Source organism: Hyperolius riggenbachi, chromosome 2 (genome assembly GCF_040937935.1).
Source record: "Hyperolius riggenbachi isolate aHypRig1 chromosome 2, aHypRig1.pri, whole genome shotgun sequence".
Lineage (NCBI taxonomy): Eukaryota > Metazoa > Chordata > Amphibia > Anura > Hyperoliidae > Hyperolius > Hyperolius riggenbachi.
Window position 1 is genome coordinate 455753003 of NC_090647.1, and position 16044 is coordinate 455769046.

General features: G+C 44.0%; 1 protein-coding gene across 1 annotated transcript in view; it reads left to right on the forward strand.

The window, feature by feature from the left end:
• The window catches only part of DPH1 (diphthamide biosynthesis 1), a 426157-nt gene that overhangs the window by 42015 nt on the left and 368098 nt on the right, over nucleotides 1–16044 (forward strand). Inside the window, exon 2 of the mRNA XM_068270081.1 lies at nucleotides 13994–14146. Within this exon, the coding sequence (XP_068126182.1) occupies nucleotides 13994–14146 (153 nt within the window). The remainder of the gene's footprint in view (nucleotides 1–13993; nucleotides 14147–16044) is intronic.

Sequence of the window (16044 nt, forward strand, 5' to 3'; positions counted from 1 at the left end):
TATAATCTTGTAACATTAGATATTGGTCTGGATTTCTACACAAATCATGTCTATCGATCATGCCACCATTGTCACCAGCTTTGTACTGCCCTAAGCAGTGCAAAACTATGAGATAAAAATGACATCATTGCTTATGCACTGCTGCAGCCCTCAGCCCCACCCCTGTTCTCTGTCTGGCATTGCTCATGCAAACTGTGGCTACTCTAGAGCAAATGTTAGCTTTTAATGCCCTTTTTTCATAGGTAGATTTGATATTAATATTGATTCTAATTTGTATTCTATTAAAAATCTAGCACAGTGTATGCGTGTTTCCATTCATTTCCTGCAGCACAGCAGGAGGAGAGACATTACGTAAATATGGTGCATGCAGACACAGTAGGTGGTATACTGACAACTACTACAACTCCGGACTTGTAAAACAGCGGAGCAGTGCTTTTCAGCGCTGCTAGATTTGGGCGCAGCCGGCGCCTCCATAGACTTCAATAGGAATCACTCCTATTGAAGTGCTCAGTGAGTAACGTCGGCTCCTTCAGAAGACGGAGCCGAGGTTGCTTAAAAACATAATAATTCGGCCTCCAGCAATCGCTGGAAGCCGAATTATTTCATTCCCCCACTATCCATGGCGGCCTGGAGGGGGAATAGTAATGAAATCGGCCCGGACTTGTGCAGAAGCAGGATCAGCTATATAACGCTGTGTCCTGCGCCCAAGTCTACCGGCGCCGATTTCAAATGTACTCTAAAACAGAGCATCAGGATTGGACTATTATCACAATAGTGTTAGCATTAGCACTTCATGGAAATTTTTGACCAATGCAGCAAAGTGATAAATGAAGATGATGTAATATAGTACAAGGAGAAAACTAAACGTCTACATTTATTACTCTCTCGGATACCTAAAATAAAAGCCAAATTCACCAGGGACAGTACTAGGATTCAAAGAGATTCAGGGCACTTTTGAGCACAGACATAACTAGGCAGAGATACTTGGCTTCTGTGCTGGCCACCAGGTTATCTGGCAGTTCCCCCATAGCATTCCCTGACCTTCTAGTGGACCCCCTCCCATGGGCCTCCCATTCAGACACCACAACTCCCAGCATGCCACCATAGAAGAACCACAGCTCCCTGCATGCCCTCATAAAGGCATCATGGTGCCCAGCATGGCACTACATCACCCAGCATGCCCCCATAGAGGCACCACTGCACCCAGCATGTCTCCTTAGAGGCACCACTGCACCAAGTTTGCCTACATAGAGGCACCACAGCACTCAGCGTACCCTGATTGATGCACCAGAGATCCCAGCATGCCCGCCATTGAGGCAACACAGCTGACTCTGCCTGGGGAACATGTTAGGCACCCCAGAATAGATCTGTGGCACGTGCCACTGATCTTTGGGGCTAACAACGCGCCTGATGTTCACCAGGTGAGATGCAAATGAGAACATTATTTGGATCTTGGAGGAAGCTGTCATACTAAACATAATTCTTCTCTGAGATCATACTGTGCATGCGCGGCTTTCTGACATGTGCACACTACAAGTCACTGGGTTCTGAGAGACGGAGCTTGTCCGCAACTGGGCATGTATGTTACCTGGTGGGGTCCAGAGGGAATTATTCTTCTTTCAGTAAATGACTAGTAGGTCATTCTCCCACAAGGGAGAAAACCTGCAAAGTTTGTCCGGAAGTGGATTTCAGTGACAAGTTTACAGAAAAGTTATGGGCAATTTTTTTTTAAATTTTAATCATGAAGTATATTTATATTGGCTACATGAGTTTTCTGTGTAAATGTTTTTTTTTTTTTATTTTAATTTCATGCATTTCCTGATAGTGCCACTTTAAAGGCAACCTGGGGAGATAGTAAGGCCCGGTTCACATTGGACTAAACGGTCCGTTTAGTGAACAGACCCAAACGGAGGTGAAGGGATCCTATGTTCAGCAATAAGATCTGTTCACATTGCTCCATTCAAAGGGAATTGCTCGGTCCTTTCCACCAAAAGGGCCGCAAGTTTGTGTCTGCAGTGCAATGGAGGGTTAGGGATGGAAAACTGCTGCTTTTATAAACTGATGCATTCCAGTGTAAACCGGGCCTTATACCAAGGCTGTCATAAATAATGCCTGTTGCCTGACTTCTCTGTTGCCTGGCATCACGTACTGCCTCCAATACTTTAAGTTACTGGCCTAGAATGAGCATGCAGCTCAGATGCTTTGGCTCTGGTCTGATATTTTTTTTTTTTTGCTGCATGCTTGTTGCAGGTGTGCGACTCAAGCAACTAAAGCAAAATGTTCAGCACTGTTTATAAGAGAATGAATATGGAATACTTTGTATTTTTCCCACTTCAGGTCCCCTTTAACCACTTGAGGACCACAGTGGTAAACCCTCCTGAAGACCAGGCACATTTTTACTAAAATGGCCACTGCAGCTTTAAGGCCAAGCTGCAGGGCTGCACAACACAGCACACGAGATGATCCCCCCCCCCCCTTGCCTTTTCCCCCCACCAACAGAGCTCTCTGTTGGTGGGGTCTGATCGCCCCCAAGTTGTTTATTTTATTTTTTTATAAATATTTGTTTGTTTTTTGTTTTTTTTACAATTTTTGACTATTTTTTTTTATTTATTTAGTTTTCAATCCCCTCCCTCCCCCCCAGCCAGCCAATCCTGGCGATTGGCCGTCATAGGCTTCTGCCTATGAGAGCCGATCGTTCTTTTGTCCCCCAGGGGAACAGCCGTTTCACACGGCTGTCCCCAGTACAGCGCTGCTGCTGGTCGCAACACTGTACTAACTGTAAAGACGGCGGATCCGCCGTCTAACAGTATCGCCGCTCGGAGACTGAACGTGGGGCGGAGCTCCGCCCCCCGAGCAGGAGATGCGCGCGCAGCCTGCGTGCGATCTCCTGCAAAATACAGCCCCAGGACTTGACGCCGATCGCCGTTAGGCGGTCCTGGGGCTGCCGCCGTGGCCACGCCCATCGGCGTTAGGCAGTCACCAGGAGGTTAATTCAGTGCGTATAGTTATATAGAAATGTTGTGTGTGTGTGTGTGTACACGCGTGTGTGTTTTGGAGGGTGGGGTGGGACACTGGTGAACTAGGCTAGGAGAAAGCGAGCGCAGTGTCTTTAATACGAGACTATGAATACACACAAGCAGACAAGACAGGGCTATAATATATTCTGCTGACCTGCACTTTAATAAGCTGTGTAAAGAGTAGCGAGGGCCTGAAGCCATAAAACATGCCTTGTGAATAGCAGTTTTCAGAGAAAAGCTGCAAGGTCTAATGAAAACAGTTACATTTCATAACAGGCAATGAAATGGTCATGATGCGAGCTGTATAGGCACTTTCCAGTGACTGAAGATCCGCTTCAACTTTCTTTGCTTTATTGTTCAACTGTGAGCGTTAAAGCAAACTTGACAGCAGAATCCATACTGTGAGGGGAAACTTGGTAGCTGTTGCAGGTCTTAGAAGAATCACATGACTACCTGAGCAGCTACAGGAATAGTATCCACTTTAAATTGCATAGTTTGAGGCCCCTTTTACACTGGCCCTGCAAGTGTGCATTTGCATTAGACTGTTTTGCGACATGGTAACACAACGAAAATGCAAGGCAAAGGGGCCAACCTGCCACAAAGTCAACCGTGCGCTACCGTCAGACTTCTGTGGTGGAGCAGTAGCGGCGAAATGCATGTAAGTCAATGGGCGACTTAGGGATTTTAAATTTGTTGTGGCAGCTAACGTGCGCGGAATGATGTGATTACGACGGGGAAACCCGGGGATCCCAGTGACGTACTGTCTGTCCAGCTGGGAGTGCGTCACTGTGTGAGGGGAGGTGCAGGGGGGAGGAGTTGTAGCTCTATGCATATGTCCTAGTTGGCGCACTCTGCCGCAGGGTCATATGAATGATCAATGAAGAGGAGGAGGAGGCGGCACTAGTTGCTAATGGCAGCCTTAGTAGGGGTCAGTGGCAAAGAGCTTAATATGCCTCCGGACAATAGCAAGTATTGCAGCAAACAAAGTAGTAAAGTAGAATCCGGGCACCAATAAATGCAGAATCCACGTTTATTTCATCCCCATATACAGACAGGAAAGGGTGCACAGGGCTGGTCTAACAGCCGTTTCACAAGCACAAAACACTTGCTTCCTCGAGGAAGCAAGTGTTTTGTGCTTGTGAAACGGCTGTTAGACCAGCCCTGTGCACCCTTTCCTGTCTGTATATGGGGATGAAATAAACGTGGATTCTGCATTTATTGGTGCCCAGATTCTACTTTGCTACTTTGTTTGCTGTCATATGAATGATGTTTTCTGCGGTGCAATGCGATGGGGGCGGAGCATCGCACTGCAAGACTATGGTCGGGTGTTAAATCGGCCTCAAAAGATTGCCATTACTTTCATTGTTTATATCATGTCTAATAACTAATCTCTCAACAATATCGTGTAGAACCGGTATATGGGTATGGCTTTTTCCATATGTAAGGCTCAAGAAAGATGCAGAAACTACCATGTCAGCATGTTGAAAGGAAATAAAGGGGGCATCTTCTGTGTGCATTATTGCTGCCTCCATTCAGCTAAGCAATGTGGCTCCTTTTGGTGCCTTTCCCTTTAAAAGTCATGTTTAGCTGCCCAGTATGTTCTTGCATCTCTCCTTCTATGTGCATGAGTGAGTGATAAGTGCGCACTGTTTACAGCCCCTTTAATACTAAGCATTAACTTTGAGGTATTTATAAGGTTATGGATTTACTGCAAAGTGTCATACTAAACATTTTGGAACAGAAATGGAAATATTTATAGAGATACAAAGTGACAAAAAACAGCACAGCAGTGTAAATGGGGGCATGTTTATTGCTTAGAGAAGAAAAATATTAGTTTTCTCAGTCGGTGACCTCCATATGAGGGGCTCTCGGGACAAGGCAATCAATCAAACATAGGAAAAAAAATAAGAGGGCAAGCTGCAGAGCTGTGGCCAGGCCAGCCTCATTCTGGGGTCCTTACAGTAAGGGGGTATTCACACTTACATTCATGTATTCTATTTGCGTTTTTCATGAACGTTTTTCTTGACGCCGTGTGCATTTGAATTTTGAAAAATGTGCAGGTTTTTCCACTGCAACTGTATTATGCAGAGGAAATGCGCTCAGAGCCAGGGAAAAAGTAACAGGTTGTCAAGTGGTTTTTTTTTTTTTTCAGGCATGAAAAAAATCACTAGATCCAGGCATTGATTAACATGGGCTGCCGGACCAAGGGCTTGTTCACACTACAAGAACTTTTAAGCGCTAGTGATTTTGAAAGGCTCTTACTAATGTAAATGCTATGGGGGATTTTTACAAAATCACAATGCTTCAGTGTGAACACACACACATAGGATAACATTAGCAAGAGCTTCTAAAATCAAAAAGCCCTAATGTGTGTTTGTGTGCTAAAAAAAATTCTGTTGATTGGTGTCAGTCATGGCTGCCGCTAACGCTAGGTACACACCATATCATTTTCTGTCAAATTTACCTGCCAGATTGATTGTTTCCAACATGTCTGATCTGAATTTTAATCGATTGCTGTATTCGGACCATATGGTCCGAAAAATATGGCACATTTTTCTCTGTTTTCTTTTTCTTTTTTTTTTTATATACTCCCAAGAGTGTGCTAAGCAGTAATCAAAGCAAAAGGTGGCTACTTTGAAGTACCTAGAATATGACATATTTTCAGTTATTTCACACTTTTTGGTTATGTACTATACTTCCACATGTGTTAATTCATAGTTTGGATGCCTTTAGTGTGAATCTACAATGTTCATAGTCATGAAAATAAAGAAAACTCTTTGAATAAGGTGTGTCCAAACTTTTGGTCTGTACTGTATGTCTGCAGCTTTCACTTAAAGGACATCCGAGGTGACGTGACATAATGAGATATACGTGTGTATGTTCTGTGCCAAGCACACAAATAAATATGCTGCGTTTCTTTTTTTTTTTCTTTCTCTGCCTGAAAGAGTTAAACATTAGGTATGAAAGTGACAGCTTTTATTTGGGTCGGGACTGGGTCGGACTACAGCGCAACCCTCAGTGATGAGGAATTACAGCCATAAAACTTTTTTCCTTTCAGTAAATGGCTTCTGAGAGCAGGAATGAGATAAAAAGGGTCAAGAGTTCATACATTTGAGCTCTGGCATATTTCAATGAATGTGTCATTCAGCTGAGACAATGAAACCGTAAAAACTTAAAAAGTAGATTTAAATTTAAAATAAAACAGTGGGGTGTCTTAAAAAGTCATTTTTAGGAGGTGAAGGATAGATACTATTGTTTATCTCATCAGTTTATTTTCACCTCGGATGTCCTTTAAAGGGGAACTGAAGAGAGAGGTATATGGAGGCTGCCATGTTTATTTCCTTTTAAGCAATACCAGTTGCCTGGCAGCCCTGCTGATCCTCTGCCTCTAATACTATTAGCCATAGCCCCTGAACAACCATGCAGCAGATCAAGTGTTTCAGACTTTAAAGTCAGATCTGACAAGACTAGCTGCATGCTTGTTTCTGGTGTTATTCAGAGACTACTGCAGAGAAATAGACCAGCAGGGCTGCCAGGCAACTGGTATTGATTAAAAGGAAATAAATATGGCAGTCACCTTATACCTCTTACTTCAGTTCCCCTTTACAGGGAAGGTGTGAGCAGGAAAAAAAACATATGTACTTACCTGGGGCTTCCTCTAGCCCCTGGCAGCCTATGTGTCCCTCGCCGCAGCTCCGCTGTCCCGGGATCCCCTCCACTGCAGATGCCAACCTCGCCAGGTCGGCATCATCTGTGCCTGTGCGAGTGCGCGGCTGCACTGTTGGTGATCATCGCGCTCACGTGGTCTGGAGCATTCTGCGGAGAAGTAATATACCTGACATTTTTTTTTCCTGCTCGCACCTTCCCTTTAAGATATTCCGAGTGTAGATAACCAGGTATGACATACATTTTATTGGTTTCTCTTTGTAGTAACTGGAATTATACATTATCTATACAGCACTTGTTTATGCCTGCTTTGGTAGCCTTGGATTGTAGTATCTGCATGAAAGTGTGTTTAGCTTCTTGATACAAAATGTTCTCCCACATCTGTGTTTTATGGTCACAGAAAATTACAACTTTTAGTTTCACAAAATAAAAGGGAAAAAAATGAAAAGTAAAGTATGAAGGATTCTTGCAGTAAGATGAGATTTGTTGTTGAACTCCAATACAAAATAACAAATGTACAGTGATGACAACAGGAGAGGTGTGGGCACTATAGGGTTATAAACTGAAGTAGTAGGAATGTAGCCAGTTAATTCTCTTTCTGCTTGCCAGGACTTTGCAGATAACATCAGTCGTATTCCGCAAAGAACATTGCAAATAATTATGTGCAAATATCGATGCAAATTGTGACAGGGAAAACAGTGCCACCTGCAGACACATCCAGAATGACAATGTACTTGTGCATGTGCTTCATCACAGCAAGAGGCGTCATTGCTGGGCTCAGCCTGGAGTCTAATTAGCCTGAAACTGCCATATCTGGGTCCTAACATGATCATTGGGAATCCTAGTTGAGGACGTTATAGAAAAGCAACAAGGCAACATGTTCTCTAGGATGGTGTGCGTCCATAAGTCTAATGATGCTATCAGATAAATGTTTAATGCCACTGATATTAGCAGGACATAAAGGGGATATGACTTATTACAGCTCCCACAAATAATGCTGCTGCCTAGTTACTGCCATTCATTGAGCCCTCCGGTCACAAATGACACTGCACCAGGTCTCCAACTCTCCCATCTGATTTGTCCTCTAGCAGCTCCAGCCTGCTCTCTGTGTAACACAACCAGGAAGTGGAGAGCAAGCTGCAGCCGCTAGAGGTTGAAGACCTGGTGCAGTCTCAGCCAGCACTAGATCAGGTGAGACTGTTCTTGAGCCACCTCTGCTACCACTACTCTGCTATTAGGGGACACGGTTAGGGTGAAGGGTCATTAGACCACCAGACACTAGGGAGAATATATGGATATATGGCGGGGGGGGATCACTAGACACCAGGGAACATTATATTGGGGAGGAAGATGGGCCACTAGGCATCAGGGAATGCTGTATGGAAGAGGGGGCCCTTAGACCACCAGGGATGTTATATGGGGAGGGGTAGAGTTTTACTAGATACCAGGAAAAGCTATATTGGGGAAAGAGGTGGCCACTAGACACCAAGGAACACTATATGGAGGAGGGAAGGGGGTCATTAGACCACCAGGGAAGTTATATGGGAGAGGGTTAGGGGCCACTAGACACCAGGAAAGCTATATAGGGATGAACGGGCGTACTAACGCTAAAGGCTGGCCAAAAACCTAAAACACAAAGAACAATTATTGTCCCGTGGCTCACATAAGCCATGTGAAATTAAATGCTCTCTTTACCTGTATGTATGAAGTCAAACTGGGCTGCAAAAACCAATACACTGAGCTGATTATCTTCATCAAACCCCCAAACATGAAGCTTGTGATATTCGCAAATCTAAAGACAATCATACTCGACGACTACTAAAATTGAACATCAATCTTTGAAGCAGATTTGAGAAAAATAATTAAAATGCCTATAGTAGTAGTTGAGTATGATTGTCTTTAGATTTGCGAATATCACAAGCTTCATGTTTGGGTTTGATGAAGATAATCAGCTCAGTGTATTGGTTTTTACAGCCCAATTTGACTTCATACATACAGGTAAAGAGAGCATTTAATTTCACATGGCTTATATGAGCCACGGGACAATAATTGTTCTTTGTGTTTTTAGGTTTTTGGCCAGCCTTTAGCATTAATGGGATATTTCTCAACTTTCCAGGAAAGCCCACTTTTATTCCGACGGAACAGCAAGGATATGAAAGTGTCTGTTTTGTATATTGCCATTATTTCGTTAAGCCTTCTCGCATTATCACAGGCAGGCCCGCGCTTTTCTCCCAGCTTATAATTATTACTGGCTGATCCACCTGTACTTGAGGGCTAATAGGGAATTTGAGCTGTGAAAGGACTGAACGCCGCAAATAGACATAAAAAGGGAAAATCGCAGCGAATGGCTGTGATCTGAACTCTCAGGAACGACGCTGCCCACAAGCCTTTGGTGGTTCTTCTAATTATGGCTGGATTTTGTGTGAGGAAATAGTTATGAGCTAATGGTACTAAGAGGATTAACCATATTCTTGGAAGGTAAGTACATAAATGAATGTTTAGTGAGGCAAGCGGAGACCGTTGGCTGGGTTTACAAGTGTGGAGGAGCGTTCAGGTAATCAGTAAGCAGCTCCTTCTCCTCCCTGTTGAAATTAAACCAATTCCCCCATATCCCTGTAGGACAGAAGGGGTTAATTAATTAGGATTTTGAGCTTTTAATTGGAGCTTAGTGAGGCCTGCCTGACAGCTGTCTGTCCCCCCCCCCCCCCCCCTCCCAACTAAATTCATTTGTTTAAATTCATTTTGTACAATAGTGAAATTAATTATGCAGATTTCCTTTTGGAGGTAATGTTGTTTTGCGGCTCCAATATTAGTTTGTTGCAATTGTGCTCTGGGGGTCTCTGCATATTGTCTGCGATATTATCAAGCACTGGGCTTCTTTCATTTCGGGTTATTGACAGTTTCTGAGACGAGATGAACATAATTATTAAGCCATTGTTGTGGATGGGAGGAGGCCAGCACTAGGGTGGAAAATAGAAACAGAACATCTCCTCAGCTCGAGTTGGCCTGTATTCCCCCTCCCCCCCCCCCTCCTTTTTTTTTTCATTGAACTGTTTTCCCAGGTCACTGCTGTTATTTTTTTTCTCTTTCTTATGCAGAGGATCATTCATGAGTTTTTGATGGATATATCAATATTTTCATTATAATTTCTTGTTGCTTTTCATATTGTTTGGAAATAAAGTACATTTGACTGCGAAGATCTGCTAAGAGTGCACTATGGCTGTGGGGTTTTGTGGTAAATGTGCTTGTCATGTAGAAATTATTCTGTGCAGTGGGGCGGAGCTTAGTGCTCTGTGTGGCGGATCTATCATGCAAGGCATAGCTCCCAACTGTCTCTCTTTTACGGTACAGTCCCTCTAAAGGCCCATACACACGGGGTACGGCCGTCGCCGCAGCCACGTGGCATGCGCGTGTTGCGGCGACAGGTTGCCCGTGTGTATAACGCGCGCGCCCCAAACCGTCGCCCGTCGGAGCTGTCGCCAGGCGATTGACATGTTCAATCGCCGGCTACAGCTGTCGCCGCGACTTCGCCGGAACTATCGCTAGTCCCGCGTGAGAACGCGGGCTAACGACAGGAGACCTACGCGAGTGAATGGAGCATCCGGCCGGGGGATGCTCCATTCACAAACAGCTTCCGCCGCGTCTCTGCCTTTCTGGCGAGACGTGTGGACAGCTGTCGCCGGCAGGGCTCCCTGTTCACGTGCGCGCATGCTACGGGGGTCAATTGTTCCCCGTGAGTATGTAGCTTTAGAGAGCCCTGTCCCTTTGTCCCTCTTTCCTCATTTGTCTCTCTTTCAGGACTGATGTACAGATCTATGCAAATATATCTATTTTTCAACTGAAAAATGTGTTTTATTGACTCTAAATTTTATTCCTGGCCTTTTTAAATTTATATATTTATTATTTTCAAATGTTAATATGAAGAAAAATGGACCAGGATAGATTATTCAACAAATCAGAATCCTTGTAATATACAGCTAATGAAACCTCATTGGTCGTTTTACTCATCTTTGCGTCCAGTTTGCTCTGTATGTGTCCTTTAAGGTTAAAAGACCACTATCGCGATATCGTGATATGTCGAATTTAAAATGTGTATGTATGTGTATATACTGTGTGCGTGTGTATGTGTGCATATATATATATATATATATATATTATTTATTTATTTTTTCTGCACAGTTTTCTCTATCAATTACATTAGCTGCTGTGAAAAACGCGCATGTTTTTTTGAATACAAACACACAAACGTGCAGAAAACTGAAAGACAAGTGTGTCCCTTGCCTTACTGAATGATAGTTGCTCAAGTCCAACTGCCAAAGCAAGTAGAGAGGCTGGCTGGCATATTTGTATAGATCCTTTTCAGTGAGTGCTTTTGTAAAAAAAAAAAAAAAATTAAAGGAAATACTGAAAATCCCCCATGAGGAGATGGGCAAGGCCAAAACCTTTCAGATCTATTAGATTTTACTGCCTACAGTAAGCAACAGCAACATAGGAAGAAGTAATTTATAATAAAGTTTACTCTGGAATAAATGTATATCAGAAGCCTGTGTACAAATGTATTTTACATTTTACAATTGTTTGCAATAGTGGCCCTTTAATCGTATTAGAAATGAAAGACACACAACACTGATCTGTGAAAACTTCAAAACCACCTGATGAATATTTTGAGAGTCCCCATCAAAGGGAGCTCATACTTGTAAGGCATGGACTCCACATGACTTTTTATCAGGCACTAAAGGCTCGTACACACATCTGACGGAAGGCAACGACGGGTCCGCCGGCACCTCCCACTGGGCGGGTTTTCAGCAGACTGTACAGTGTGTGTACAGTCTGTCGGTGTACAGTCTGTCGGTGGGCACTCAGAAACAGCCGCTGGGCGGATCGCTCAGAAACAGCCTTATCAGTCTGCCGACAGACTGTACACACGCTGTACAGTCTGCTGAAAACCTGCCCTGCGGGAGGTGCCGACGGTACCGTCGTTGCCTTCCGTCAGATGTGTGTACGAGCCTTTAAGCCTCATCTACACGCATAGATGAGGCTCCGATCCGGCGGCTCAATTAGCCGCCGGATCGCCTCTTCCGCATCCCCGCCGCGTCCCCGCTCGCCCGCGCGTGCGCCGGATTCGATACCCGCTCGTCCCCGCACCGCTTATCCTCCGCTCGATTCCCTGCCATTGTCCCCTCGCGTGGAACGAGCAGGGAATCGGCGGTAGCAAGATCCGACCTGTCGCATCTTATCAATCGAGCCGCATCAGCGGCTCGATTGATAACACACATCGGAGCCTCATCTACGCGTGTAGATGAGGCTTTAGACTTTACCAGCAGAGCCAATAGGCTTAGCAATGTCTGAGGTGGGCCTCCATGGATCGGAATTGTTTTCCAGCACACACAATAGACATCTGGGGGATTTGGAAGCCTGAGACCACATAGTTTGTCATTTCAGGCCACCTGCTTCCATTGTCCAGTTCTGACACTCGCAGTGGACAAGGTTCAGCATGGGCCCATTGACTGGTATGCAGCTTCTCAGCCCCATCAGCTGTGATGCACTGTGCGTTCTGAGCATCAGGAGATTTCTGAAAGTGTTTCAGCAAAATGAGCTACATGAGCTCTTGTGTGGAGTTAGACCAGATGGCTTTCCTTCCATCAATAAAACCAGTGTCTTCATGACCCGGGGTTACTGGTTTTCCTTCCTTACACCATTTTTGGGAAAACTAAATTAGGGGTGAGCAAATGAATTAGGAATTCAAGAGCCAGCAAGAAATGTTGGGAGCCAGGTTCATTGACAAAAGGAAGAGAAAAACACAAAGGTTAGGCTTCGATCCCGCTATAATATTTAAAGAGCCTTTGCTTCCTGGCTCACAAGATTTGCTCAGCTATGTATTAAAGAACAACAGTAATGAGAGTGATATGGGTGAGAGGGCTATGGAAGCTGCCATATTTTATTTCCTTTTAAACAATACCAGTTGCCTGGCTCTCCTGCTGATCTTTCATGCATTTGTAGTGTCTGAATCAGACACCTGAAACAAGCATGTGGCAAATCCTGTTAAACGCCTGATCTTCGTGCTTGTTCAGGGTATAACGCTAAAATGATTAGATGCAGATGATCAGCAGCACAGCCAGGCAACTGGTATTGTTTAAAAGAAACTAAATATCTGCCTTACACTGCGTACTGGAAAAGTTCCACAAGACTTTTCATTTTGGAGATACCCAGATCCAGCATCTGCCTGTCTGTTTGTATCAGTCTGTCTTGAGAGGTATATGGAGGTTGAAATCTTGATTTCAATTTAAACAATGCACATTGCCTGGCTGTCCTGCTGATCCTCTGCCTCCAAAGATGGCTATAAATCAAGCTATTTGGTGGTTCATCGACCATCCGATTTGATTATTTTAATCAGATCGGATGAAGTTCGGTACCAGCAAGAACATGCCCAATCGACGATGCAACCAATTTTGGGTCGAAATTGGTTGCATGTATCGCTCAGATATACTGCAAGATGTAGGGCCGACATGCTCGATCGAGTCCAAGGCGGTAGCAGCGTAGGATATATTGGGGCGAGCGATGTCACACGTGGCCACGTTACACTGGCAACCATGTAGGGCGTGTGTACGTGCCCGGAGGGCAGAGCAAGCAGCAGACACCATCAGGTGAATTATACTACATGGGACACCGGGGAGCACATTTTACATTGGGGTGGACAACGCCAATAGCAGCGTATGCAGCGTCACAAGGCTGATTCCCAAGATTTCATGCTGAAATAGATCGGGAATTGGCCTTTGGTTTATGGATGCTCAACAGATCTCTGCAAATCAGATTCAATCGGAGAGAGATCTGTCTCTTGCTACATTTACCCATACATTGTCTGATGTTTGGTCATCTTAATACTTAACAAGTTGCATGCAAGCTGTTATAGGAAACTAACATCCTCCAAGTGGTAGACAGGTCATGTGTATGCTCAGTGTGTATTTTATCCCATAAGTGGGGCTTGCACTCTTTTGCAGGTAAGCACTCATCTGTTTTTAAGTAGCGCTGTTCATTTCTTTGCTATATCTTAATACTTTTAGCCATAGACCCAGAACAAATATGCAGATCAGATGTTTCTGACTGAAGTCTGACTAGATTAGCTGCATGTTTGTTTCAGGCATGTGATCCAGACACTACTGCAGCCAAAGAGATTAGCAGGATGCCAGGCAACTGGTATAAAAGGTTAAAAGGAAATATATATGGCAGCCATCATAGTCCCTCTCAGCTAATCTGTCCTTTAACTGTACACCCACAGATTAAAATAGTGTTTTTCTACATTGTCTCTGTAGGCCATCCACCTGCCCGACGTGTGACCAACCAAATACCGGATGAAATCTCCCACAATCCTCTACTCTTGGAAGCCATTTCTGTATTACCTCAGAACTACAACTTTGAAATTCCGAAGACAATCTGGAGGATCCGGCAAGCTGCAGCTAAACGGGGTATAGTGTTATTCGGCTATTATTTTAGTTTCACTTTACAATTATTTAAAGAAGATGATTTATGAAAAAACGATTTGAAATTGTAAAATAAAAGTAAACCACCACGTGCAGTTATGTATTAATAACTGATACCTGCGAACTGTCATTCTGTTTGCTTTAAAGTGAATGGGAACCGCATTTAAAAAAATGAGATCGATACTTACCTAAGGAGAGGGAAGACGCTGGGTCGTATAGAGCCTTCCCAAACCTCTCCTGGTCCCCTCGTTCTGGTGCTGGCTCGCCCGGTAGCAGTATTTGACTAAATTAGTCAAATACTGCTTTACCCGGCCAAAGGAGGCTTCAGAAGTCTTCAGGGAGCCCGAGTGCTCCTGAAGAAGGGCGGTCCTGTACTGCACCTGCGCAAGCACGCTCTCTTGCACGCTCACGTGTGTGCAGTATGGAGCCGCACATCTTCGGGAGGACACGGCTCCCAAAGACTTCCAAATACCCTTTCGGCGGGGGATTGAAACGGGGCGGGGGGAGCCAGCACAGGATAGAGGGCACCGAGAGAGGAGACAGAAGGCTCTATACAACCCAGAGCCTTCCCTCTCCTTAGGTAAGTATTTGCTTCATTTTTTTTAAATGCGGTTCCCATTCACTTTAAAGGGTGTAATGTACTGCAGAATATGTCTAATAACTCCATGTCTATTTTATGCTCTTGCTTATGCAACATCAGCTCCAAATGTTTCCAGTTTTCAGTGAAGCATATTCTGATCGTGGGCATCAGCTGATCTGCTAATACAAAACGATTGTTTTGAAAACATCCATTTTGCACTTAAAAATGCGGAAACAGGACATTTTAAAACCTTCATTTTGCATAAAGGAGTTAAAAAAATAAATGTCAGCCTCCATAACATTCTCATTAGGTTCCCTTTAACCAAGAAGTGAAATGGAAATGAACCACATATCTGAAATGTGTTGCCTGTGTCCAAACCGCCAGAGACGAGTTCCCATATAGTCTTGCAAGCAAGGTTTTGTGCGGTGGATGTTTATAAACAGATGGTAACTTACTGTCTCGTATTTCGGCTTCTAGTAGCAAAATCAATAATGGAAATCTACGTTCAAAGGTTTCTGTGAGGAAAATATAAAAATACATTTTATCCCTTGCATCAGCTCACAATGCGGAAAGTAGTGTAAGCCATGGCAGCAAATTGGAAATCATCTTCTGTTGTTCTCACGGCTATAAAAGGATACAAGCAGAAATCAGAAGGCTGGCTAGGCGCTAGTCCACATAATAACACCTCTTGCCCTTTCTATAGCGTTCCCATTCACGCTCTTCTCATGCTTTTGACTAGCTGCTAGAATTTTTTTTTCTAATATATTATCTTTTATGTTTTTGCTTTTTTTTTTAAAGGTTGCTTTGCTTTTATGTCCCTTTTAAGCTTTTACCAAATTCTTTGATCATTTTTGTGTGCAGAGAGAATGGTCAGGTATGCATTGTGTCTGTTGTGAATGTACGCTTGTCTGCACCCCTGAAGGTAGAGGATAATAATACATATACGTGAAGCTGACGAACGTGTTCTGGCTGGACAAGCTTTTCTCCCCGCAGTCTGCTGTATTATGATCATTATGCTTGTCTGTGTTCTCTTGCTTTGATTACCTTTTATCTCAATTGGTGTACTTGCTTGCCCATGTCCTGTGTGCGTTTCCTCTTCCCCTCTAATCATTTCCTCTCCCGCGTATCTTCTCCGTGGGCCTCTGATGGCATGCTATATTTGTCTATACAATAACCTGTTCTGGATTTGCTGCCGTGTGACGCCTATCTCTTTCTCTGTTAATAGTCGGCCTCGTTTTAGAGCTGTTTGTACTTCTGAAGCGTATCTGTCCTGCTTGCGCATAGATGTTTTCTGTTCTTTATT